At 48.1% G+C, this 26,756-nt stretch overlaps 2 protein-coding genes across 4 annotated transcripts in view; both read right to left on the bottom strand.

The window, feature by feature from the left end:
• The window catches only part of LOC140209871 (protein PIGBOS1), an 82,934-nt gene extending 76,323 nt beyond the window's left edge, over positions 1–6,611 (bottom strand). For all 3 annotated transcript variants that reach the window (XM_072278467.1, XM_072278468.1, XM_072278469.1), the window contains exon 1: positions 6,355–6,611. In XM_072278467.1, coding sequence (XP_072134568.1) covers positions 6,355–6,599 — 245 coding nt within the window. In that variant the 5' untranslated portion in view covers positions 6,600–6,611. The remainder of the gene's footprint in view (positions 1–6,354) is intronic.
• Positions 6,612–22,016: 15,405 nt separating this feature from the next.
• Positions 22,017–26,756, bottom strand: part of ccpg1 (cell cycle progression 1) — a 69,957-nt gene continuing 65,217 nt past the window's right edge. Inside the window, exons 10-11 of the mRNA XM_072278466.1 lie at positions 24,971–26,409; positions 22,017–22,830 (exon numbers count right to left, since the gene is read on the bottom strand). Of these exons, the coding sequence (XP_072134567.1) occupies positions 22,632–22,830; positions 24,971–26,409 (1,638 nt within the window). The 3' untranslated portion in view covers positions 22,017–22,631. The remainder of the gene's footprint in view (positions 22,831–24,970; positions 26,410–26,756) is intronic.

Genomic DNA, 26,756 nt, shown 5'->3' with positions numbered 1-26,756 from the left:
TTGTATCCCGGCGGTGGGATGGATGTTGTACCGGTTTGGGGGGGGGGGGGTTGTATCCCGGCGGTGGGATGGATGTTGTACCGGTTTGGGGGGGTTTGTACCCCGGCGGTGGGATGGATGTTGTACCGGTTTGGGGGGGGGGTTGTACCCCGGTGGTGGGATGGATGTTGTACCGGTTTGGGGGGGGGGGTTGTATCCCGGCGGTGGGATGGATGTTGTACCGGTTTGGGGGGGGTTGTATCCCGGCGGTGGGATGGATGTTGTACCGGTTTGGGGGGGGGGGGGGTTGTACCCCGGCGGTGGGATGGATGTTGTACCGGTTTGGGGGGGGGGTTGTATCCCGGCGGTGGGATGGATGTTGTACCGGTTTGGGGGGGGGGGGGGTTGTATCCCGGCGGTGGGATGGATGTTGTACCGGTTTGGGGGGGGGGGTTGTATCCCGGCGGTGGGATGGATGTTGTACCGGTTTGGGGGGGGGGGGGGGTTGTATCCCGGCGGTGGGATGGATGTTGTACCGGTTTGGGGGGGGGGGTTGTATCCCGGCGGTGGGATGGATGTTGTACCGGTTTGGGGGGGGGGGTTGTATCCCGGCGGTGGGACGGATGTTGTACCGGTTTGGGGGGGTTGTACCCCGGCGGTGGGATGGATGTTGTACCGGTTTGGGGGGGGGTTGTACCCCGGCGGTGGGATGGATGTTGTACCGGTTTGGGGGGGGGGGTTGTACCCCGGCGGTGGGATGGATGTTGTACCGGTTTGGGGGGGGGGGTTGTACCCCGGCGGTGGGATGGATGTTGTACCGGTTTGGGGGGGGGGGGGGTTGTATCCCGGCGGTGGGACGGATGTTGTACCGGTTTGGGGGGGGGGGGGGTTGTATCCCGGCGGTGGGATGGATGTTGTACCGGTTTGGGGGGGGGGGGGTTGTATCCCGGCGGTGGGATGGATGTTGTACCGGTTTGGGGGGGGGGGTTGTATCCCGGCGGTGGGATGGATGTTGTACCGGTTTGGGGGGGGGGGTTGTACCCCGGCGGTGGGATGGATGTTGTACCGGTTTGGGGGGGGGGGTTGTATCCCGGCGGTGGGATGGATGTTGTACCGGTTTGGGGGGGGGGGGGGTTGTACCCCGGCGGTGGGATGGATGTTGTACCGGTTTGGGGGGGGGGGGGGGTTGTATCCCGGCGGTGGGATGGATGTTGTACCGGTTTGGGGGGGGGGTTGTATCCCGGCGGTGGGATGGATGTTGTACCGGTTTGGGGGGGGGGGGTTGTACCCCGGCGGTGGGATGGATGTTGTACCGGTTTGGGGGGGGGGGGGGTTGTACCCCGGCGGTGGGATGGATGTTGTACCGGTTTGGGGGGGGGGGGGTTGTACCCCGGCGGTGGGATGGATGTTGTACCGGTTTGGGGGGGGGTTGTATCCCGGCGGTGGGATGGATGTTGTACCGGTTTGGGGGGGGGGGGTTGTACCCCGGCGGTGGGATGGATGTTGTACCGGTTTGGGGGGGGGGGGGTTGTATCCCGGTGGTGGGATGGATGTTGTACCGGTTTGGGGGGGGGGGGTTGTATCCCGGCGGTGGGATGGATGTTGTACCGGTTTGGGGGGGGTTTGTACCCCGGCGGTGGGATGGATGTTGTACCGGTTTGGGGGGGGGGGGGGTTGTATCCCGGCGGTGGGACGGATGTTGTACCGGTTTGGGGGGGGGGTTGTACCCCGGCGGTGGGATGGATGTTGTACCGGTTTGGGGGGGGGGTTGTACCCCGGCGGTGGGACGGATGTTGTACCGGTTTGGGGGGGGGGGGGTTGTACCCCGGCGGTGGGATGGATGTTGTACCGGTTTGGGGGGGGGGGTTGTACCCCGGCGGTGGGATGGATGTTGTACCGGTTTGGGGGGGGGGGGGGTTGTATCCCGGCGGTGGGATGGATGTTGTACCGGTTTGGGGGGGGTTGTATCCCGGCGGTGGGATGGATGTTGTACCGGTTTGGGGGGGGGGGGGGTTGTACCCCGGCGGTGGGACGGATGTTGTACCGGTTTGGGGGGGGGGGTTGTACCCCGGCGGTGGGATGGATGTTGTACCGGTTTGGGGGGGGGGGGTTGTATCCCGGCGGTGGGATGGATGTTGTACCGGTTTGGGGGGGGGTTGTACCCCGGCGGTGGGACGGATGTTGTACCGGTTTGGGGGGGTTGTATCCCGGCGGTGGGATGGATGTTGTACCGGTTTGGGGGGGGGGGGGTTGTATCCCGGTGGTGGGATGGATGTTGTACCGGTTTGGGGGGGGGGTTTGTATCCCGGCGGTGGGATGGATGTTGTACCGGTTTGGGGGGGGGGGTTGTATCCCGGCGGTGGGATGGATGTTGTACCGGTTTGGGGGGGGGGGTTGTATCCCGGCGGTGGGACGGATGTTGTACCGGTTTGGGGGGGGGGGTTGTACCCCGGCGGTGGGATGGATGTTGTACCGGTTTGGGGGGGGGGGTTGTATCCCGGCGGTGGGATGGATGTTGTACCGGTTTGGGGGGGGGGGGTTGTATCCCGGCGGTGGGATGGATGTTGTACCGGTTTGGGGGGGGGGGGGGGGTTGTATCCCGGCGGTGGGATGGATGTTGTACCGGTTTGGGGGGGGGTTGTACCCCGGTGGTGGGATGGATGTTGTACCGGTTTGGGGGGGGGGGGGTTGTATCCCGGCGGTGGGACGGATGTTGTACCGGTTTGGGGGGGGGGGGTTGTATCCCGGTGGTGGGACGGATGTTGTACCGGTTTGGGGGGGGGTTGTACCCCGGCGGTGGGATGGATGTTGTACCGGTTTGGGGGGGGGGGGGTTGTATCCCGGCGGTGGGATGGATGTTGTACCGGTTTGGGGGGGGGTTGTACCCCGGCGGTGGGATGGATGTTGTACCGGTTTGGGGGGGGGGGGGGTTGTATCCCGGCGGTGGGACGGATGTTGTACCGGTTTGGGGGGGTTGTATCCCGGCGGTGGGATGGATGTTGTACCGGTTTGGGGGGTTGTATCCCGGCGGTGGGATGGATGTTGTACCGGTTTGGGGGGGGGTTGTACCCCGGCGGTGGGATGGATGTTGTACCGGTTTGGGGGGGGGGGTTGTATCCCGGCGGTGGGATGGATGTTGTACCGGTTTGGGGGGTTGTACCCCGGCGGTGGGATGGATGTTGTACCGGTTTGGGGGGGGGGGTTGTACCCCGGCGGTGGGATGGATGTTGTACCGGTTTGGGGGGGGGGGAGTTTGTACCCCGGCGGTGGGACGGATGTTGTACCGGTTTGGGGGGGGGGGGGGGGTTGTATCCCGGTGGTGGGATGGATGTTGTACCGGTTTGGGGGGGGGGGGGGTTGTATCCCGGCGGTGGGATGGATGTTGTACCGGTTTGGGGGGGGGGTTGTACCCCGGCGGTGGGACGGATGTTGTACCGGTTTGGGGGGGGGTTGTACCCCGGCGGTGGGATGGATGTTGTACCGGTTTGGGGGGGGGGGGGTTGTATCCCGGCGGTGGGATGGATGTTGTACCGGTTTGGGGGGGGGGGGGGTTGTATCCCGGCGGTGGGATGGATGTTGTACCGGTTTGGGGGGGGGGGTTGTATCCCGGTGGTGGGACGGATGTTGTACCGGTTTGGGGGGGGGGGGGTTGTATCCCGGCGGTGGGATGGATGTTGTACCGGTTTGGGGGGGGGGGGTTTGTATCCCGGCGGTGGGACGGATGTTGTACCGGTTTGGGGGGGTTGTATCCCGGCGGTGGGATGGATGTTGTACCGGTTTGGGGGGGGGGGTTGTATCCCGGCGGTGGGATGGATGTTGTACCGGTTTGGGGGGGGGGGGTTGTACCCCGGCGGTGGGACGGATGTTGTACCGGTTTGGGGGGGTTGTATCCCGGCGGTGGGATGGATGTTGTACCGGTTTGGGGGGGGGGGTTGTATCCCGGCGGTGGGACGGATGTTGTACCGGTTTGGGGGGGTTGTATCCCGGCGGTGGGATGGATGTTGTACCGGTTTGGGGGGGGGGGGTTGTACCCCGGCGGTGGGATGGATGTTGTACCGGTTTGGGGGGGGGGGGTTGTATCCCGGCGGTGGGACGGATGTTGTACCGGTTTGGGGGGGTTGTACCCCGGCGGTGGGATGGATGTTGTACCGGTTTGGGGGGGGGGTTGTACCCCGGCGGTGGGACGGATGTTGTACCGGTTTGGGGGGGGGGGGTTGTACCCCGGCGGTGGGACGGATGTTGTACCGGTTTGGGGGGGGGGGGGGTTGTATCCCGGCGGTGGGATGGATGTTGTACCGGTTTGGGGGGGGGGGGTTTGTATCCCGGCGGTGGGACGGATGTTGTACCGGTTTGGGGGGGGGGGGGGTTGTACCCCGGCGGTGGGATGGATGTTGTACCGGTTTGGGGGGGTTGTACCCCGGCGGTGGGATGGATGTTGTACCGGTTTGGGGGGGGGGGGTTGTACCCCGGTGGTGGGACGGATGTTGTACCGGTTTGGGGGGGGGGGTTGTATCCCGGCGGTGGGATGGATGTTGTACCGGTTTGGGGGGGGGGGTTGTATCCCGGCGGTGGGATGGATGTTGTACCGGTTTGGGGGGGGGGGGGGTTGTATCCCGGCGGTGGGATGGATGTTGTACCGGTTTGGCGGGGGGGGGGGGTTGTATCCCGGCGGTGGGACGGATGTTGTACCGGTTTGGGGGGGGGGTTGTACCCCGGCGGTGGGACGGATGTTGTACCGGTTTGGGGGGGGGGTTGTACCCCGGCGGTGGGATGGATGTTGTACCGGTTTGGGGGGGGGGGGGTTGTATCCCGGCGGTGGGACGGATGTTGTACCGGTTTGGGGGGGGGGGGTTGTATCCCGGCGGTGGGATGGATGTTGTACCGGTTTGGGGGGGGGGGGTTGTACCCCGGCGGTGGGATGGATGTTGTACCGGTTTGGGGGGGGGGGTTGTACCCCGGCGGTGGGATGGATGTTGTACCGGTTTGGGGGGGGGGGGGGTTGTATCCCGGCGGTGGGACGGATGTTGTACCGGTTTGGGGGGGGGGGGGGTTGTATCCCGGCGGTGGGATGGATGTTGTACCGGTTTGGGGGGGGGTTGTACCCCGGCGGTGGGATGGATGTTGTACCGGTTTGGGGGGGTTGTATCCCGGCGGTGGGATGGATGTTGTACCGGTTTGGGGGGGGGGGGGTTTGTATCCCGGCGGTGGGACGGATGTTGTACCGGTTTGGGGGGGGGGGGTTGTACCCCGGCGGTGGGACGGATGTTGTACCGGTTTGGGGGGGTTGTACCCCGGCGGTGGGATGGATGTTGTACCGGTTTGGGGGGGGGGTTGTACCCCGGCGGTGGGACGGATGTTGTACCGGTTTGGGGGGGGGGGGGGGTTGTATCCCGGCGGTGGGATGGATGTTGTACCGGTTTGGGGGGGGGGGTTTGTATCCCGGCGGTGGGACGGATGTTGTACCGGTTTGGGGGGGGGGGGTTGTACCCCGGCGGTGGGATGGATGTTGTACCGGTTTGGGGGGGGGGTTGTACCCCGGCGGTGGGATGGATGTTGTACCGGTTTGGGGGGGGGGGGGGTTGTATCCCGGCGGTGGGATGGATGTTGTACCGGTTTGGGGGGGGGGGGGGTTGTATCCCGGCGGTGGGACGGATGTTGTACCGGTTTGGGGGGGTTGTAGCCCGGTGGTGGGATGGATGTTGTACCGGTTTGGGGGGGGGGGGGGTTGTATCCCGGCGGTGGGATGGATGTTGTACCGGTTTGGGGGGGGGGGGGTTGTATCCCGGTGGTGGGACGGATGTTGTACCGGTTTGGGGGGGGGGGGTTGTATCCCGGCGGTGGGATGGATGTTGTCCCGGTTTGGGGGGGGGGGGGTTGTACCCCGGCGGTGGGATGGATGTTGTACCGGTTTGGGGGGGGGTTGTATCCCGGCGGTGGGACGGATGTTGTACCGGTTTGGGGGGGGGGGTTGTACCCCGGTGGTGGGATGGATGTTGTACCGGTTTGGGGGGGGGGGGTTGTATCCCGGCGGTGGGACGGATGTTGTACCGGTTTGGGGGGGGGGGGTTGTACCCCGGCGGTGGGACGGATGTTGTACCGGTTTGGGGGGGTTGTATCCCGGCGGTGGGATGGATGTTGTACCGGTTTGGGGGGGGGGTTGTATCCCGGCGGTGGGATGGATGTTGTACCGGTTTGGGGGGGGGGGTTGTACCCCGGCGGTGGGATGGATGTTGTACCGGTTTGGGGGGGGGGGGGGTTGTATCCCGGCGGTGGGACGGATGTTGTACCGGTTTGGGGGGGTTGTAGCCCGGTGGTGGGATAGATGTTGTACCGGTTTGGGGGGGTTGTACCCCGGCGGTGGGACGGATGCTCTACCGTGGCTGCCGATTGTCCGTGGTCGCGACGTGTGGGTCGATGGCGCTGCTCTCCGGATGAGGTGCTGGGCCGCAGTGGGGGCACTGGCGCTCCGGGTCATCCTGCACCTTGGCCTTCTCATGACGTTGCTGCTCGTACCAGGGTTTATAGATGTACACCCCACTTGCTATGCCCAGAGCGGCCGTCAACGCCAGCTGAGGTAAAGTTAACCGGGCCCGCGCCATAGCAGCTGATCCAGAACGCATGCGCAGACCACGTGACCCTGAGCCCAGCAGCTGCGCTCTAACTTTACTCGGTAACTTGTCAGTCCTGACTTCATCCAGTGGGATTTTTACGATTAGAGTTCCTATAATATTTATATGCCCCACTCTTGCCTGTTACAATAGGTATACCAACTTTCGTCGAGGATGTCGCCAGATAACCACCAACCAAGTCCAAGCTCGTCTCCATTACTGCAGTTTTTATGTTCCTCTGCTTTTAATTCCTGCAATTTTCACGATCATTAAAATTCAAAATAATTTTATCATCCAAGTATTTGTCACTATATACAACTCTGCAATTCACTGTCTTGTGGGCATAAGAAGTATAGTATAATAACCATAACACAATCAATAAAAGACTGCCCAACTACGGCATGCAACCAGAGTGCTGGAGACTACAAACAGTGCAAATACGAAAAGAAGAAATAAGTAATTAGACAATAAATATTGAGACATGAGATAAAGTGTCCATTGGTTGTGGGAACATTTCAATGGTGGGGCAAGTGAAGTTGAGTGAACCTGGTGGTACATTATTCCTGATGGCAGCAGTAAGGCAGAGTGTGCTGGGTGGTGGGGATCACTGATGATGGATTGGATGCTGCTTTTCTGCAACAGCAGTTCATGTGGATGTGCTCAAAGGTTCAGAGGGCCTTTCCTGTGATGAACTGGGCCATATCCACTACCTTTCGTAGGGATTACTGTTCAAGGGCATTTATGTTTCCATACCAGGCTGTGATGCAGCCAGGAAATTTACTCTCCACTGCACATCTATAAGTTTTAGATGTCATGCCAAATCTCCACAAACTCCTGAGGAAGTAGAGGCACTGCCATGCTTTATTTGTACTTGCACTTACTTGCTGGGTCCAGGACAGGTCCTCCAGAATAATAACACCTAGGAATTTAAAGTTGCAAACCCTCTCTACCTCTGACAAGCACTGGCTCATGGACCTCTGATTCCCTTCTCCTGAAGCTTATATTCAGCTCCTTGGTCTTGCTGACATAGAGTAAAAGGTTGTTGTTATGACATATCTCACCCAGATTCTCATTCTCCTTCCTATGTACTGATTCCGCACAACATTTGATTCAGTCTACGACAATAAGGCAAACTTGAATATGTGACGCCAAACCAAGCTATCAGACGATTGATGCTAATGAGAGAGATAAGAGAGACAATGGAGAAATGTTCAAAATGCTAATGAGAGAGGAGAGAGAGATAAACAGAAAAGAAACACAATTCAGCTATTGACAGACCTGAACCTGAAGTGTCTGAAGTTTGATGGACAAGTGATACCCCAGCAGGGGGATAAAAAGAACAGGTTCGCTAAGGCACGGGAGACACCATGAGATAATGAGATAACGAGACCCTGGAAGAGCGGTGTGCCCCCACAAGTTGGTGGGCATTTGGAGGTCCGGTTCGCGGGAACCGACCATAGACTTACAGGGTGTAAGGGTACGATCAATGGGAATCTGGTGTGTGTGTCCACCCTTGCCTGGGTGCTGGGTTCACCGCAGAAGAATGGGCGTATCCAGAATGGAGGGGTCACAGTCGATGACCACAGCGGGATAGAAGACATCAAAGGCCTGCCTGAAACAAACTGCAATTCCCCCCGCCTCCAACGGCACAACAGCGATTACTGCAAACTATACTAAGCTGAAATGAACTCTGCGTCACTTAAGACTGATCAGTTTACCCCTAGACTGCGATAGAGCTTGGTTTGATTCCTATTACCCTAGTTCTGTGTACATGTGTGTATTATCATTGCTAACCTGTTGCATTTATATCCTTACAATTAGAGTACTGTGTTACTTATTTCTTTAATAAAACTTTATTAGTTCCTAGTAATCCAGATTCCAACGAGTGGTCCATTTCTGCTGGTTTGGCAACCCAGTTACGGGGTACATAACATAAGTGGGGATCTCATCCGCGATTTTGAACGCCAAATTTGGGACTGGGTAAGTTGATTGGGTTAAAATTCCCGAAAGAAAGAAAAGGCAAACAGCAGAAATGGAGATTGAGGAATTTCTAAAGGAGCCGACCTTGGAGGCATTAGAGGATGCAAGGAAATCAGAATTGGTGACTGTTGCCAAACGGTTGAATCTTTTTAAGGGGAAGTTGACAATGAGGAGAGCGGAGATGCACAGAGCTATCATTGAGCATAATGTATCAAAAGGTGTGTTTCCCCAAGGGGAGCTGGAGGTGGTGTCTATGGGCAAACCTGGTGGAGAGGCGGTGCAGCTGCAGATGAAAAAATTGAGACTCGAGCACAAGTTCCGGGTAAGGCAGCTAGAACAAGAAGAGAAGCAGTTAGAACAGCAAAAGAGAGAGAGGCAGTTAGAGCAACAAGAGGGAGAGAAGCAGAAGGAAAGGGAATTTGAGCTGGAGAAGTTAAGGATGATGCTAGCGCAGGGCCCCATGTCAAACCAAGGTGGAGGGTTCAGGGCGACCCAGGAGGTTAGGCTGGTTCCCCCATTTGAGGAGGCCGATGTTGATTGGTATTTTCTACATTTTGAAAAAGTCGCTGCAAGTCAGGACTGGCCGAGGAATAAGTGGGCTGTTTTGCTTCAGAGCGTACTTAAAGGGAAAGCTCAGCAAGCTTACTCGGCATTGTCTGCAGAAGATGCCCAGAGGTATGATGTGGTGAAAGAGGTGATACTCAGGATTTATGAGTTGGTCCCGGGGGCATACCGGTAGAGGTTCCGGAATGTGAGGAAGCCCATGAGTTTACCCGTGAGATGCAGATATATTGTGAGCCTTGGTGCGCCTCGAAAGGGGTCAGTGGGGATTATGACAGACTGCTACAGCTAATACTGATTGAGCAGTTTAAAAATTGTGTCCCTGAAGGTATGAGGCCCTATCTAGATGAGATGGAGGCAGAAACCTTAGCCGCAACTGCTAAGTTAGCGGATGAGTACACGTTAACACACAAAGCGAAGTTTACCCCGAGTAAAAGCTACCACAAGGGTAGTCGAGAGGGCAGAGAGAGTCCGCCAGAAAAGCCAAAAAGTAAGCCGGGGACTAGTGAGGAGGATAAGGAAGACAGGAAGCAGTTTGGTAGGAAGTCTCCTGGGGTCATATGCTATAATTGTGGGAAAGTCGGTCACTTTGCGTCCAGGTGCTTTGCCCCAAAGAAGGAGACGGGGAAAGGAAAAACGACAACTCCGACTGGCTGTATTGAGCCGGCAAACAAACCGCTAGGGGAGAAGAGGTCTGATAAAGTTCAGGAAGGGCGCGAGAAATTTATTTCGGCCGAATTGGTGTTGGTGAAGGAGGGGTCAAACCCAGTTCCAGTACGGATCTGGAGAGACACTGGAACTTGTCAGTCACTGATCTTAAGGAGTGTTTTAGACTTTAGTTCAGAGACCGAGACTTGGGAGGTCAGTGTGATAAAAGGCATTGGGAAAGGGACTGAAACAGTACCTTTGCACCAGATACACCTAAAAAGCGACTTGGTCTCCGGACTGGTCACGATAGGGGTGAGGCCCGAACTACCAATGGAAGTCGTGGATGTCTTGCTCGGTAATGACCTCGCCAGCGGAGAGGTGTACCCAGCAGTAAAACTGACAAGCAAACCTGCCAGGATTGAAGACCCACCCATAGACTCACAGGTTTATCCCGCTTGCGCAGTGACTCGGCACATGTCCAGAAAGGCTGCCGAAGCGAATGTAGATTTAGCTGAGACATTTTTACCAGCCTTGAAACAAGAAGGGTTAGAAAGTGAGAAGAAGGAGCATAGTGGAGCGGAAGGAAGTGAGGGAGTTGAGGTAGACTTATCATTAGCAAGGAAGGAATTTATACAGGCACAGGAACGAAACGAGGAGCTAATGGTTTTGACGGAGACAGCTTTCTCCGAAGCAGAATTAAAAAGGGAGCCAGTGGGCTATTATGTGAAGGAGGGAGTACTAATGAGGAAATGGAGACCAAGTACCGTGCCCACAGATGAGGAATGGGGGGTGGTGCACCAGGTGGTAGTGCCGAAAATTTATAGGGGTGAGACTTTTAACTTGGCCCACAAGGTACCCCTCGGTGGACATTTTGGGGTGAGGGAAACAGTCGATAGAATCATGAAAGAGTTTTACTGGCCGAACATGAGGAAGGATATTATTGAGTATTGTAGGTGTGAGCTGACACAGTTACAGCCCATTAATATGTTAACACCTTGCCACGATAAGCAAGCACACCTAGTCAGTGTTATCACGAAAATTAATGAGGCTAGGGTGCCACCTGATAAGGGGAAAACCCATTTTGAAAAGATAAGTATGGTGCCGACCAGATGGGAGAACTCTATTGTTCTGGCCAACTTTGCTGATAAGGTCTCTCCCTTAACCCCCGAACAGAGCAAGCAGCTGAGAAAGCTAATTAACCGGCACCCAGACATATGTCCGGATGTCCTGAGGTGAAGCAAAGAGCCGGTACATGGTGTTGTTGTCACACCAGGTAACTAGTAAGCAACACCCCTATAGGATGATTAATTCAGTGACAAAAGGGCTAAAGAACGCAGAAGTGTATATTGATGATTTATTGCTCTGGAGTGACACGTGGGAGGAGCACATTGTGGCAGTAGAGGAGCTGTTTAAATGGCTGTCTGAAGCCAACCTGACAGTGAACCTCGCAAAAAGTGAACTCGGCCACGCGAAGGTCACTTACCTGGGATTTGTGGTAGGACAGGGGCAGCTGGCACCGATGCAGGCTAAGGTGCAGGTTATCTCTGAAGTCCTCATCCCGACAGACAAGAGAGCCCTGAGAAGGTTCTTGGGGATGGTGGGGTACTATTGGAAGTTTTGCAAAAACTTTGCGGATATTACCCTCCCTCTTACTAAGCTCTTGCCAAAGAATGCAAAGTTTGTGTGGGACGACCTTTGTTATATTTGTCCAGCAATGTGATTGCTGACTGTCTGTCAAGGTGTTGAAAGTTAAAGTTCTCTGTATTAGCCGAATAGCTGATGGCCCTGTATATTAGTGTGTATCTAATAATGTGCATTCATGCCCATGATTTTTACCCCGGTAAAAATCCTTTGAAGGGTAGGGGTGTGTCGCCAAACCAAGTAATCAGACGATTGATGCTAATGATGTTGTTATTTGAGGAGAGTATGAGTGTGAGGGCAGTTTGTTGTTCTCGGTGTCGGACGTGGGAGGCCCTGGAGACTCCAAGCCTCCCGGACGTCCACATCTGCACCAGGTGTGCCAAGATGCAGCTCCTAAGGGACCGCATTAGGGAACTGGAGCTGTAGCTCGATGACTTTCATCTGGTCAGGGAGAGTGAGGAGTTGATAGAGAGGAGTTACAGGCAGGTGGTCACACCAGGGCCACGGGAGGCAGACAAGTGGGTCACGGTTAGGAGGGGAAAGAGGAAGAGTCAGGTAATAGAGAGCACCCCGGTGGCTGTGCCCCTTGACAATAAGTACTCCTGTTTGAGTACTGTTGGGGGGACAGCTTACCTTGAGGAAGCAACAGTGGCCGTGCCTCCGGCACAGAGTCCGGCCCTGTAGCTCAGAAGGGTAGAGGAAGGAAGAGGAGGGCAACTGTAATAGGGACTCGATAGCAAGGGGGTCAGATAGGCGATTCTGTGGAAGCAGTCCAGTGACACGGATGGCGGTTTGCCTCCCTGGTGCCAGGGTCCGGGATATTTCTGATCACGTCCAAGATATCCTGAAGTGGGAGGGTGAGGAGCCAGAGGTCGTGGTACATATAGGTACCAATGACATAGGTAGGAAAAGGGGAGAGGACCTGAAAGGAGAATATAGGGAGTTAGGAAGGGAGTTGAGAAAAAGGACCGCAAAGGTAGTAATCTTGGGATTACTGCCTGTGCCACGCGACAGTGAGAGTAGGAATGCAATGAGGTGGAGGATAAATGCGTGGCTGAAGGATTGGAGCAGGGCCAGGGATTCAAGTTTTTGGATCATTGGGACCTCTTTTGGCGCAGGTATGACCTGTTCAAAAAGGACGGGTTGCACTTGAATCCTAAGGGGACCAATATCCTGGCGGGGAGATTTGCGAGGGCTACTGAGGAGACTTTAAACTAGAATGTTTGGGGGGTGGGAATCAAATTAAAGATACTAGGAGAGAGGAGGTTAGTTCACAACAGGGGGATGGGAACAAGTGCAGAGAGACAGAGGGGTGTAAAATGAGGGTAGAAGCAAAAAGTAGTAAGGTGAAAAGTAAAAGTGGCAGGCAGGCAAATCCAGGGCAAAAATCAAAAAGGGCCACTTTTCAACATAATTGTATAAGGGCTAAGAGTGTTGTAAAAACGAGCCTGAAGGCTTTGTGTGTCAATGCAAGGAGCATTCGTAACAAGGTGGATGAATTAAAAGTGCAGATTGTTATTAATGAATATGATATAGTTGGGATCACAGAGACATGGCTCCAGGGTAACCAGGGATGGGAGCTCAACATTCAGGGATATTCAATATTCCGGAGGGATAGACGTGAAAGAAAAGGAGGTGGGGTAGCATTGCTGGTTAGAAAGGAGATTAACGCAATAGAAAGGAAGGACATTAGCCGGGGGGATGTGGAATCGATATGGGTAGAGCTGCATAACACTAAGGGGCAGAAAACGCTGATGGGAGTTGTGTACAGGCCACCTAACAGTAGTAGTGAGGTTGGGGATGGTATTAAACAGGAAATTAGAAATGTGTACAATAAAAGAACAGCAGTTATAATGGGTGACTTCAATCTACATATAGATTGGGTGAACCAAATTGGTAAGGGTACTAAGGAAGAGGATTTCTTGGAATATATGCGGGATGGTTTTTTGAACCAACATGTCGAGGAACCAACTAGAGAGCAGGCTATTCTAGACTGGGTATTGAGCAATGAGGAAGGGTTAATTAGCAATCTTGTCGTGAGAAGCCCCTTGGGTAAGAGTGACCATCATATGGTGGAATTCTTTATTAAGATGGAGAGTGACATAGTTAATTCAGAAACAAAGGTTCTGAACTTAAAGAAGGGTCACTTTGAAGGTATGAGACGTGAATTAGCTAAGATACACTGGCAAATGACACTTAAAGGGTTGACGGTGGATATGCAATGGCAAGCATTTAAAGTTCACATGGATGAACTACAACAATTGTTCATCCCAGTTTGGCAAAAGAATAAATCAAGGAAGGTAGCGCACCCGTGGCTGACAAGGGAAATTAGGGATAGTATCAATTCCAAAGAAGAAGCATACCAATTAGCCAGAAAAAGTGGCTCACCTGAGGACTGCAAGAAATTCAGAGTCCAGCAGAGGAGGACAAAGGGCTTAATTAGGAAGGGGAAAAAAGATTATGAGAGAAAACTGGCAGGGAACATAAAAACAGACTGTAAAAGCTTTTATAGATATGTGAAAAGAAAAAGATTGGTTAAGACAAATGTAGGTCCCCTACAGACAGAAACAGGTGAATTGATTATGGGGAGCAAGGATATGGCAGACCAATTGAATAACTACTTTGGTTCTGTCTTCACTAAGGAGGACATAAATAATCTTCCGGAAATAGTAGGGGACAGAGGGTCCAGTGAGATGGAGGAACTGAGGGAAATACATGTTAGTAGGGAAGTGGTGTTAGGTAAATTGAAGGGATTCAAGGCAGATAAATCCTCAGGGCCAGAGGGTCTGCATCCCAGAGTGCTTAAGGAAGTAGCCGAAGAAATAGTGGATGCATGAGTGATAATTTTTCAAAACTCTTTAGATTCTGGACTAGTTCCTGAGGATTGGAGGGTGGCTTAAAAAAGGAGGGAGAGAAACCGGGGAATTATAGACCAGTTAGCCTGACATCGGTGGTGGGGAAAATGCTAGAATCAGTTATCAAAGGTGTGATAACAGCACATTTGGAAAGCGGTGAAATCATCGGACAAAGTCAGCATGGATTTGTGAAAGGAAAATCAAGTCTGACGAACCTCATAGAATTTTTTGAGGATGTAACTAGTAGAGTGGATAGGGGAGAACCAGTGGATGTGGTATATTTGGATTTTCAAAAGGCTTTTGACAAGGTCCCACACAGGAGATTAGCGTGCAAACTTAAAGCACACGGTATTGGGGGCAAGGTATTGATGTGGATAGAGAATTGGTTGGCAGACAGGAAGCAAAGAATTGGAATAAATGGGACCTTTTCAGAATGGCAGGCAGTGACTAGTGGGGTACCGCAAGGCTCAGTGCTGGGACTCCAGTTGTTTACAATATATATTAATGACTTAGATGAGGGAATTAAATGCAGCATCTCCAAGTTTGCGGATGACACGAAGCTGGGCGGCAGTGTTAGCTGTGAGGAGGATGCTAAGAGAATGCAGGGTGACTTGGATAGGTTAGGTGAGTGGGCAAATTCATGGTAGATGCAATTTAATGTGGATAAATGTGAGGTTATCCACTTTGGTGGCAAAAACAGGAAAACGGATTATTATCTGAATGGTGGCCGATTAGGAAAAGGGGAGGTGCAATGAGACCTGGGTGTCATTATACACCAGTCATTGAAAGTGGGCATGCAGGTACAGCAGGCAGTGAAAAAGGCGACTGGTATGCTGGCATTCATAGCAAGAAGATTCGAGTACAGGAGCAGGGAGGTACTACTGCAGTTGTACAAGGCCTTGGTGAGACCACACCTGGAGTATTGTGTGCAGTTTTGGTCCCCTAATCTGAGGAAAGACATCCTTGCCATAGAGGGAGTACAAAGAAGGTTCACCAGATTGATTCCTGGGATGGCAGGACTTTCATATGATGAAAGACTGGATCGACTAGGCTTATACTCGTTGGAGTTTAGAAGATTGAGGGGGGATCTTATTGAAACATATAAAATCCTGAAGGGATTGGACAGGCTAGATGCAGGAAGATTGTTCCCAATGTTGGGGAAGTCCAGAACAAGGGGTCACAGTTTGAGGATAAAGGGGAAGCCTTTTAGGACCGAGATTAGGAAAAACGTCTTCACACAGAGAGTGGTGAATCTGTAGAATTCTCTGCCACAGGAAACAGTTGAGACCAGTTCATTGGCTATATTTAAGAGGGAGTTAGATATGGCCCTTGTGGCTAAAGGGATCGGGGGTATGGGGGAAAGGCTGGTACAGAGTTCTGAGTTGGATGATCAGCCATGATCATACTGAATGGCGGTGCAGGCTTGAGGGGCTGAATGGCCTACTCCTGCACCTATTTTCTGTTTGTATGTTTCTATAAGAGAGACAATGGAGAAACGTTCAAAATGCTAATGAGAGAGGAGAGAGAGATTAACGGAAAAGGAACACAATTCAGCTATTGACAGACCGGTTACTTTGAACCTGAACTGTCTGAAGTTTGATGGACAAGTGATACCCCAGCAGGGGGATAAAAAGAACAGGTTCGCTAAGGCACAGGAGACACCTTGCCTTAGTCCTGACAAAGGGTCTCGGCCCGAAACGTCGACTGTACCTCTTCCTAGAGATGCTGCCTGGCCTGCTGCATTCATCAGCAAATTTGGTGTGTGTTGCTTCAACAAGCAACACTCAGATTGGAATATTTCTTAATACTTTACACTTGCAGCTCCAGTTTAACAGGGGTGCAATAGGAGACATTTATTATTCTTCAACAGTCTATCATTTATTTATACATATCCTTTATATTTCTGTCAAATTTATGCCTCTAAGTTTTTTTTCCAGCCAGTCCAGGAGGTTGTGTTGAATCTGTCTTCTTTCCACACCCTGTACCCTAGACTGGAATGGCTACTTCAAGTGCTAGGCTTTAGGGGTTTCAGAAAGGACAGGGAGGGAGGCAAAAGAGGTAGGAGTGCAGCACTGTTGATCAGAGATAGTGTCACAGCTGCAGAAAAGGAGGATGCCTTAGAGGGATTGTCTATGGCGTCTCTGTGAGTGGAAGTTAGGAATAGGAAAGGGTCAATAACTCTACTGGGTGCTTTTTATAGACCACCCAATAGTAACAGGGACATCGAGCAGCAGATAGGGGGACAGATTCTGGAAAGGAATAATAATAACAGGGCTGTTGTGGTGGGAGATTTTAATTTCCCAAATATTGATTGGCATCTCCCTAGAGTGAGGGGTTTTGATGGGATGGAGTTTGTTAGGTGTGTTCAGGAAGGTTTCCTGACACAATATGTAGATAAGCCTACAAGAGGAGAGGCTGTACTTGATCTGGTATTGGGAAATGAACCTGGTCAGGTGTCAGGTCTCTCAGCGGGAGAGCATTTTGGAGATAGTGATCACAATTCTATCTGCTTTACCATAGCATTGCAGAGGAATAGGAACAGACAAGTTAGGAAAACGTTTAATTGGAGTAAGGGGAACTATGAGGCTATTGGGCAGGAACCTGGAAGCATAAATTGGAAACAGATGTTCTCAGGGAAATGTACGGAAGAAATGTGGCAAATGTTCAGGGGATACTGGTGTAGGGTTCTGAGTAGTTACATTCCAATGAGACATTAAGGATGATAGGGTACAAGATCTGTGGTGCACAAAGGCTGTTGTAAATCTAGTCAAGAAGAAAAGAGCTTACGAAAGGTTCAGAAAAAACTAGGTAATGATATGAATCTAGAAGATTAATAAGGCTGACAGGAAGGAGTTTAAGAATGAAATTAGGAGAGGCAGAAGGGGCCATGAGAAGGCCTTGGCAGACAGGATTAAGGAAAACCCCAACACATTCTACAAGTATGTGAAGAGCAAGAGGATAAGACGTGAAAGAATAGGACCAATCAACTGTGACAGTGGAAAAGTGTGTATGGAACCGGAGGAAATAGCAGAAGTACTTAATGGATAATCTGCTTCGGTATTCACTACGGAAAAGGATCTTGGCGATTGTAGGGATGACTTGCAGTGGACTGAAAAGCTTCAGAATGTAGATATTAAGAAAGAGGATGTGCTGTAGCTTTTGGAAAGCATCAAGTTGGATAAGTCACCGGGACCGGACAGGATGTATCCCAGGCTACTGTGGAAAGCAAGGGAGGAGATTGCTGAGCCTCTGGCAATGATCTTTGCATCACCAATGGGGACAGGAGAGGTTCCGGAGGAGTAGAGGGTTGCGGATGTTGTTCTCTTATTCAAGGGGAGTAGGGATAGCCCAGGAAATTATAGGCCAGTGAGTCTTACTTCAGTGGTTAGTAAGTTGATGGAGAAGATCCTGAGAGGCAGGACTTATGAACATTTGGAGAGGCATAATATGAGCAGTAGTCAGAATGGCTTTGTCAAAGGCAGGTCGTGCCTTAGGAGCCTGATTGAATTTTTTGAGAATGTGACTAAACACATTGATGATGGTAGAGCAGTAGATGTAGTCTATATGGATTTCAGCAAGGCATTTGATAAGGTACCCCATGCAAGGCTTATTGAGAAAGTAAGGAGGCATAGGATCCAAGGGAACATTGCTTTGTGGATCCAGAACTGGCTTGCCCACAGAAGGCAGAGTGGTTGTAGTCCGGTCATATTCTGCATGGAGGCAGGTGAAGTGGTGCGCTTCAGGGATCTGTTCTGGGGCCCCTACTCTTTGTGATTTTTATAAATGGCCTGGATGAAGAAGTGGAGGAATGGGCTAGCAAATTTGCTGATGACACAAAGATTGGGGGTGTCATGGTTAGTGTGAAGGGCTGTCAGAGGTTACAACGGGACATTGATAAGATGCAAAACTGGGCTGAGAAGTGGCAGATGGAGTCCAACCCTGATAATTGTGAGGTGGTTCATTCTGGTAGGTCAAATATGATGGTAGAATATAGTATTAATGGTAAGACTCTTGGCAGTGTGGAAGATCAGAGGGATCTTGGGGTCCAAGTCCATAGGACACTCAAAGCTGCTACGCAGGTTGACCCTGTGGTTAAGAAGGCATACGGTGCATTGGCCTTCATCAATTGTGGGATTGAGTTTAAGAGCTGAGAAGTAATGTTGCAGCTATATAGGACCCTGGTCGGACCCCACTTGCAGTACTATCCTCAATTCAGGTCGCCTCGTTATAGGAAGGACGTGGAAACTATGGAAAGGGTGCAGAGGAGACTTACAAGGATCTTGCCTGGATTGGGGAGCATGCCTTATGAGAATAGGTTGAATGAACTCAGACTTTTCTCCTTGGAGCATCAGAGGATGAGAGGTGACTTAATAAAGTTGTACAAGATAATGAGAGGCACTGATCGTGTGGATAGTCAGAGGCTTTCTCCCAGGGCTGAAGTGGCTAACATGAGAGGACACAGTTTTACAGTGCTTTGAACGAGGTACAGAGAAGAAGTCAGGGGTAAGGTTTTTATTTTTAAAAACACAGAGAGTGGTGCGTGCGTGGAATGGGCTGCTGGCAGTGGTGGAATAGGCTGCCGGCAGTTGTGGAGGCGGAAACGATAGGGTCTTTTAAGAGACTCCTGGATGGCTACATGGAGCTTAGAAAAATAGAGGGCTATGGGTAAAGCCTAGGCAGTTCTAAGGTAGGGACATGTTTGGCACAGCTTTGTGGGCCGAAAGGTCTGTATTGTGGTGTATGTTTTCTGTGTTCTATGTGCTCCCACACTGGATGCAGGAAATGTTGTAGTAAAATAAACAATGTTTTCTGTGATATATGCAGGAGAAATATCCACATGCAAGTTTCACATCAAAACGTGTTTTTTTAGCAATATCTAGAAATAACATATAGAAATACACAAAATGCTGGAAGAACTCAGCAGGTCAGGCAGCATCTATGGAAAGGAATAAAGAGTCAATGTTTTGGGCTATAACCCTTCATCAGGCTCGAAACCAGGTTACTCAGGATTTCCAGTGTCTACAGAATCCCTTGTGTTTATGCATAAGTAACATGGAAGGTCCTTGGATCTACTTCCTGAACAAGCAAATTTGAAACCATCAATGTACATGCATTTAGTATTAGAATGTGACAGTGCTTTATCAGGACCACAATTCTAACCTGTTGTAAGAATTTTGCTGTTTGCTGTCCACACCCACCCCCACCGATTTTTGTTTAAATACTCTGAATCAAAAATTAGCCTTCCTTAAAATTTTAGTAACAGGCTTCCTTGCCCTCCTCTGGATAAAAATCTGTGTGGTTAGTAGAAGACAAATACTTCTGTATAACATTGCAAATAAACCAAAATATGCAGAAAATATGATACAAGAAACAGAAATTAGCTGAAATGAAAATATACCATGTTCTCTTATCAACACTATTCAATTTATAAACATAGGAAAACCATCAAATACACAACACCAATAAGTATTAGTCAGTTATTCAAAGAGTGATGTAATAATATTGAATAATGCTTCTACTAAGCACCACGAGCGGGTAGAAAAAAATCCCAAACTGTTAAAATAGTTAATACATCCTAAGAAATGTGAACTGCAATCTAAAATTAGAAAATAATGTTAATTTGCAAAGGTGGTTTCTATATAGAACATAGAAATTTACAGCACATTACAGGCCCTTTGGCCCACAATGTTGTGCCGACCATGTAACCTGTTCTTGAGACTGCCTAGAATTTCCCTAGCACATAGTCCTCTATTTTTCCCAGCTCCATTTACCTACCTAAGAGTCTCTTAAAAAGACCCTATTGTATCCGCCTCTACTAACTTAGCCCGCAGTGTATTCCACTTACCCACCATTCTCAGTGTGGAAAAACTTGCCTCTGACACCCACCTTGTAGTTCCTGCCAGGCACCTTAAAACTATGCTCCATCATGTTAACCATTTCAGCCCTAGGAAAAAGTCTTTTGCCCACCACTGAAGTAAGACCGTCTGGTCTGTGATTTCCTGGGTTATCTCTACTCCCTTTCTTGAACAAGGGAACATTTGCAACTTTTCAATCCTCTGGTACTTCTCCCGTCCCTATCGATGGTGCAAAGACCATCGCCAGAGGCTCAGCAATCCCCTCCCTCGCTTCTCACAGTAGCCTGGAGTATATTTCATCCAGTCCCAGCAACTTATGTAATACCTTTCAAAAGCTCTAGCACAGCATCTTTCTTAAAGTCTATACACTCAAGCGTTTCAGTCCGCTGTAAGTCATCCCCACAATTACCAAGGCCCTTTTCACTGGTGAAGCAAAGTATTCATAAGTACCTCTGCTACCTCATCCGGCTCCATGCACGTTTCCACTATCACACCTGATTGGTCCTATTCTCACATGGTTCATCCTCTTGTTCTTCATACTTGTAGAATGCCTTGGGGTTTTTCTTAATCCTGCTCACCAAGGCTTTCTCATGGCCCCTTCTAGCTCTCCTAATTGCATCCTTGAGCTCTTTCCTGGCACCCTTGTAATTTTCTAGAGCTATAACAGTACTTCGTTTCTTGAATCGTTCGTAAGCTTTTCTTAACTAGATTTTCTACATCCTTTATACATCATGGTTCTTTTACCCTACCATCCTTTCCTTACCTATGAAGAATGCCATCCAATTGTTCCCTGAACATTTTCCACATTTCTGCTGTGCATTTCCCCGAGAACAACTGCTCCCAATTTATATTCCCAAGCTGGAAATCTCCTTATATATCTCTTAATTTACTATTGGAATTGCGATAGGTGTTGGTGAATTGTAGAGAAGGTTTCACTCCCTTCAATTGGATCCAAGAAAACAATCAAGCAGCACAGGCTCATTTGCTCAACATGCATTCCAGTGAGGGCAGGCTCCACGTCAGTTGCGTATCTGAAATACAGCAGTGGTGTTGGAGTTGAATAAGTTTAGTCTAATTTTTTTTCTATTATCAAGAAAGGATATTTGTGCGCATACAAACTAATTGAATACTGATGTTTTGTAGATCTAAACTAATTAAATATTTTCCTACTCCTAAGCATAAGCACCATGAAGTTTATAAATGTTTATCATGGCAGAGGTACGACCTGCAATTCACAGGCTACACACTTACCAGAATTAACTCACCCTCCTCCATTTGGAAAATTAATGGCACAGTATTGTCTCTTTCAGCAGAAAGCCCTTTACCACTGGTACACAAACATACACACTCATAAAGAGCAGTTAATTTAGGTCAAAATCTGAACATATTCAAAAAATAACATTTTCATGGCTAACACGAGGAAATCTGCAGATGCCGGAACTTCAAGTCTGATGAAGGGTCTCGGCCCGAAACGTCGACTGTACCTCTTCCTAGAGATGCTGCCTGGCCTGCTGCGTTCACCAGCAACTTTTGTGTGCATTGCTTGATTTTCATGGCTATGTCCTTTAATAGCTTGTGTACGGCAATATTATTTAAGGAATCTATTCAGAAAGACCTTATTCCATCAATACCTTCTTAAAAACTGATTGGAAAATACAGAATGCTACTAAGAATTTCCCTCTTTAGAACTAGGTTGACTTTGAAAAGGTCTGTGGAATCAAGTCACTCAAATGATAGCTATAAAACCAAGTTGTTAAAACTAATGAAAAGATCTGTTTAAAAACTACAGATTTTTTTTGTAGTACTGTATTTGCATAAGTGCACAGTAAGTCATATTTATAAACATGTATAATACTTGGGGACACATACAAACTTGCAACACAAGGGTGTTTCATAAAAAAATTAAGCAGAACTTTTATTATCGATTAGTTTCAACATTTTTGTTTGCTTACAATTGTTTACTGTCAAATGGAAATGTAACTGAATTCAAATTAACAATACAGCCTCAAAATCATAAAGATAGATATTTCTGTGCAAAAGCATTCACCACAGGGCAAGATAAAATGGAACAATTTTTTTTGCCATGGAATAAAATAATCTTCAAAAAATTAAGAAATACGGCACATCAACTTTAATAATTTATACAGTATGAAATTTACGTTCACATGATAGCAAATTACAAATTTGCTAAGGCAAGAGACTCACAGTTCATGCACATACATCAGCAAATGCAAATTATTGGTAAATACACTAGAGATCCAGCAACTTTTAACTTTTACTTAATCCTGAACTTTGTTTAGCACAACATACTTGCACAACTTCGCACTTTTCAAATACAGATGGAAAATGATTAGCAAAACTACATCTACTGTCTTGTTATTCAAAGTCAAATGAAATGCATACTGTTTGAAAAGATATTTCATTAGTCTTACACCTGTACCATAAACAGCAGTCAGATGTGTTTTGAACACGTTTAAAACACATACTTATGCAAATACACCCATTTAATATTTTGGATCAAAAGGCATTGGCCCCAACTCAATTTCAACATTTGCCATATGTCTTCCATTGCCACGACCTGGCTTGTTCCATTTGCATTCCCTGTGGTGGCAAGCCTGCTGCTTCCGTTCAGGCCTCTGCGGTCTGGACCCATATGCATTTTTAGATGCATGTTTCCTGTACTTATCAGGACCATATAGTGGACTGCAAAGATAAAAGTTATTCATCGCTTTTCAATAAAATAATCAATTAATTTGTAATTTCCAACTTGCATTATTTTTGCGCAATAGAATTAGAAATATTATAACAATATCTTAAGCAGCAGCATAATGCTATATATGTAAAGGAAGAAATGACTCTATTTAAAATAGTTCTTTTGATACTTGGGTAGAAAGGATTATAGCCAGACACATTTTAAGAGGTATTTTATAGGCATATCAGTGAATATTATACATACAGTATGCTTAAATGTTTATGCACAATCATGGTTATGTGCAATCATTCTTTAGGAGGGATCCTAAATGAGATGGAATGATTTATCTACCTGCTGTTAATGGTCACCTAAAGCAAAAAGCATAAATACCCAGGTCTAAACTAGCAATGGGATGTTCTGTGCTCAGTGCAAATGACCGGTCCTGATTAACTGAAAGGGATTTGATTTCTACTGTTAATACATTTCATATTGAATAAAAAATGCAAATCATATCCAGAAGAGCATGAGAAGACCAGAATGTGACAAGAATCAAAAATCTGCTGCAAATCCTGCAGTCTACCAAATACAAGATTGTGTTTCTTGAGGCTTTTTAAATTAACATTTCAGAATTTTCCCTATTCTATTCCCCATCCCAAAAAACACATATTACAGAATTCCAATTATAATAGAAAACTCTGGAAAGCTTGAAAATATTCAGACCATATAAGTTTAATGAATGGATGAAAAGTTGTGAAACTAAAATGTTAATCTGATTATTTTTTTCTCTCCAAAGATACTGCCAGTGTGACTCTATCCTTTCCAGCACTTTTGTTATTTCAGATTTCTAGCATTTGGAGCACATTTGTACTTCAGAAGTAAATTGTGCTATCCGATTATTGTCCACAATGTGTGAGTGTACAGCATGATTTAGGCTATACACACTGCCACAACAATGAGATGTTCAGCTGAATGTTCACTTTGTTTCCTCCAGCAGAAAGCATTCCAATTGGCATGTAATGCTTATCTCCAACCATCCTTGGGAGGTTATGGTGAAGAACCTTCTTAAACTATTATAGAAAATGGGATTCCCAAAGTGTTTGCAACGCAAGTAGTTCCAAGATTTTGGCCACTAAATCAATTCAGAAAACAGTATTCAACATATTCACACTCCCAATCACTTTTTTTAAACTAATGAAGATTGCAAGTTTAGGAGCTGTTGGTGGAGAAGCCAAGGTGAATTGTTGACCATCACGTTCACAGTATATCATTTTAAAAATGTTTTTAAAAACATAATGTGCCAAGTTTGCATGTTGTTCTCTTCAAATTTTGTTGTGGAAGTAGAGGCCAGGGAGAGTGTGGAGTGAAATGGAGAATTACACTGACAGGTTAGTGAACAGAAGTGATCTGCAAAGTGGTCAACCAATCTACATTTAGTTTCTTCAATGTAGGGGAGACCACAAATAGCCTCAAATTGGAAGAAGCATGTCTGAATTACTGCTGCACATGTGAGAAGAGGCTAAAAGTGCAGATGTTCCATCTCCAGCAGCTGAGGTGGGAAGGTGCTGAGGAAGGAAGTGGGATTTGACATTGTTGGAATGATGCATCAGAGAACTGTGGAAAGAACAGTCATCAAGCTGAATTCTCAAGTTTCTCTCTCCAAAGATGTTACAGAACCTGCTGAGGATTTTCAGCATTTTCAGTTTCTATTTAAAATTTTCAGTATCTGTGTTTCTCACATCCTTACTGGCTAGAATTGAATCACATCTTGAAGTAAATCAGAAAGCAATTCAAGAGTAATATGTGGAATCCTGTTCTATATTGGCCCCTTTCCCCTGGTGAATAAAGTTATAAATATCAAGTGAATATTATTGTATTATTTAGCTGTGGAATTACTGAACTCCCTGCCACCACCCAGGTCTCATCACATACGAAGCGCCAGTAGGGTTTTACTGTTTACTATTTAACTTGTGTCATAAATAAATCTCACTAATTGTAGAGTTATTTATGTACCATATCTACCTTGGTCCAGAGGAATGTTGTTTCATTTGATGGTATGGTTGAATGACAACCAACTTGAAATCAATTCAGAGAAAATTGCTAAATCCTTCACTAGACAAAAGGGCACACTATTTTAATATATAATAAACTTACCTTGGTCCAAAATGATTAAGATAATTGTCACCAAATAAGTGTTGATAAATGTATCCATCCAGGTCATCAAAACCGTCATTGTTTCCTTCTTGATGCTCTGCAATATCTTCAAGATAATCTTCAACATCATTGACAAAATCAGAGAATAACATTTGGTCATGTATAAAAAGTCCATTGTGGAAGAACCGGTTGATAAATTTCTCCAGTTCACTCCAGCGTTGGAAGTCAACCATCTCTTGTTGAAGATAATTATGGAGAAGCTTATGAAAATCTTCTACCTTGATAGGGTCGAGAACTTTATTAAATAGGCTCAAAGATTCTTGGTGGGCACACTCAAAAACACCAGAGCAACCCTTGGGGCTCTTGTAGTGTGCATGTTTTCCCAAGTGATCATGTTCACTTGAACCCGACTCAAATTTGCGAGACTCCTCAGTGTACATTCTGTGGGGCTTCCTTGAATTGCTAGAATAGAACCGCTCATGGGTTGTTTCTCTGGTTTTATATTGATGTTTGTAATCGTTGCCTCTGTGAGCACCATGCTTTTTGTGTCTATTCATTTTGTATGGGTGTTCATTGTGATGTCCAGTTTTTGCATCCCCCGCTTCATCACATTTCTTATTTTTGTGAAAGAAATTTTTTGCAGAGTTTTGGAAGGTTCGGAATGTGGATTTAACAGAATCAGAGAATCGCCTCAGGTTTTCTTTCACTGCTTCTTTTGCCAGTTTAATCTTTTCTTTATGATGACGCACAAACTCTTTAGTTGAGTTTTTCACAGCATCAAAAGTATTCTTAAATGATCTAATAAAATTACCTTTAGGTTGACGCTTCTTATTCTTATTTCCATAAACTTCTTGATTTGTTTTTCTCTCTTGTTTTGCTGTTTTCTTTAATTCAGGGTCCTTCTTTTCTTCTTTTGCTTCAATATAAAGTCTTTCCCACAAATCAGAGCGTTGCTGTTCAAAATCCAGCTTCTTCTGGAGCTCTGCAAGTCTTGTTTGTAAACCTTCTGTACTTTTACCATCTTGGTCAGTATTATCTGAGGTTTGAAAGTGGCTCAAAGAATCCAGTTTCTTACGCAATGCATCCGTTATTTCTCTTTCTTTATCCAATTCCTTCCTCAGCAGTTGAGCCTCAGTCACGAGGGTCCCCTTCTGTTGAAGAAAACTGTATACCTGTTGCTTTTCCTCCTCAAGATGATCCTTTAGTTTCTGGTTTTCTGTGATGATTATTTCAGCATCCGTTCCTTTTCCTTCTAATGTCCGGATTTGTTCCCTCAGCTTCCGAAGCTCACTCTGCAGCAAAGACAATGCTTTCTCTTCATGTTCCAGAGATTCCTTCATACGCTGGTTTTCTTTGGCAAGCATTTGCTGCTGTAACTCAACAGAAAGTTTCTCATCCACGGTTTGCTTTAAACGAGTTTCCAAGTTTTGTCCATGTGACTAAATAATCAGAAAGATAAAACAAACTGTTAAATGTCCTGTTGTAAAGGCGATGTGCCTTGTAATTACACTTTATTAATTATATTAAATAGCAAGAAACTGAAATGAGCCAAATTCCATTTTTGATAGCTAGACTACATGCTACATTTTAAACTGTTAACTAATTTGTTTAAAAAGTTAACAGGTAGCCCTTCAGTAAAGACAACACATACTCCCCAGAACATGGAACAGTATAGGCCTTTCAACCCACAATGTTGTGCTAACCTGCTAACCTGCTAACCTACATCAACATCAATCTAACCTTTCCATCTACACAGCCCATCACCCTCCAATTTTCTTTCATCCAT

Source organism: Mobula birostris, chromosome 14 (assembly GCF_030028105.1).
Source record: "Mobula birostris isolate sMobBir1 chromosome 14, sMobBir1.hap1, whole genome shotgun sequence".
Classification (NCBI taxonomy): domain Eukaryota; kingdom Metazoa; phylum Chordata; class Chondrichthyes; order Myliobatiformes; family Myliobatidae; genus Mobula; species Mobula birostris.
This window is presented reverse-complemented; position numbering and strand designations above follow the sequence as displayed.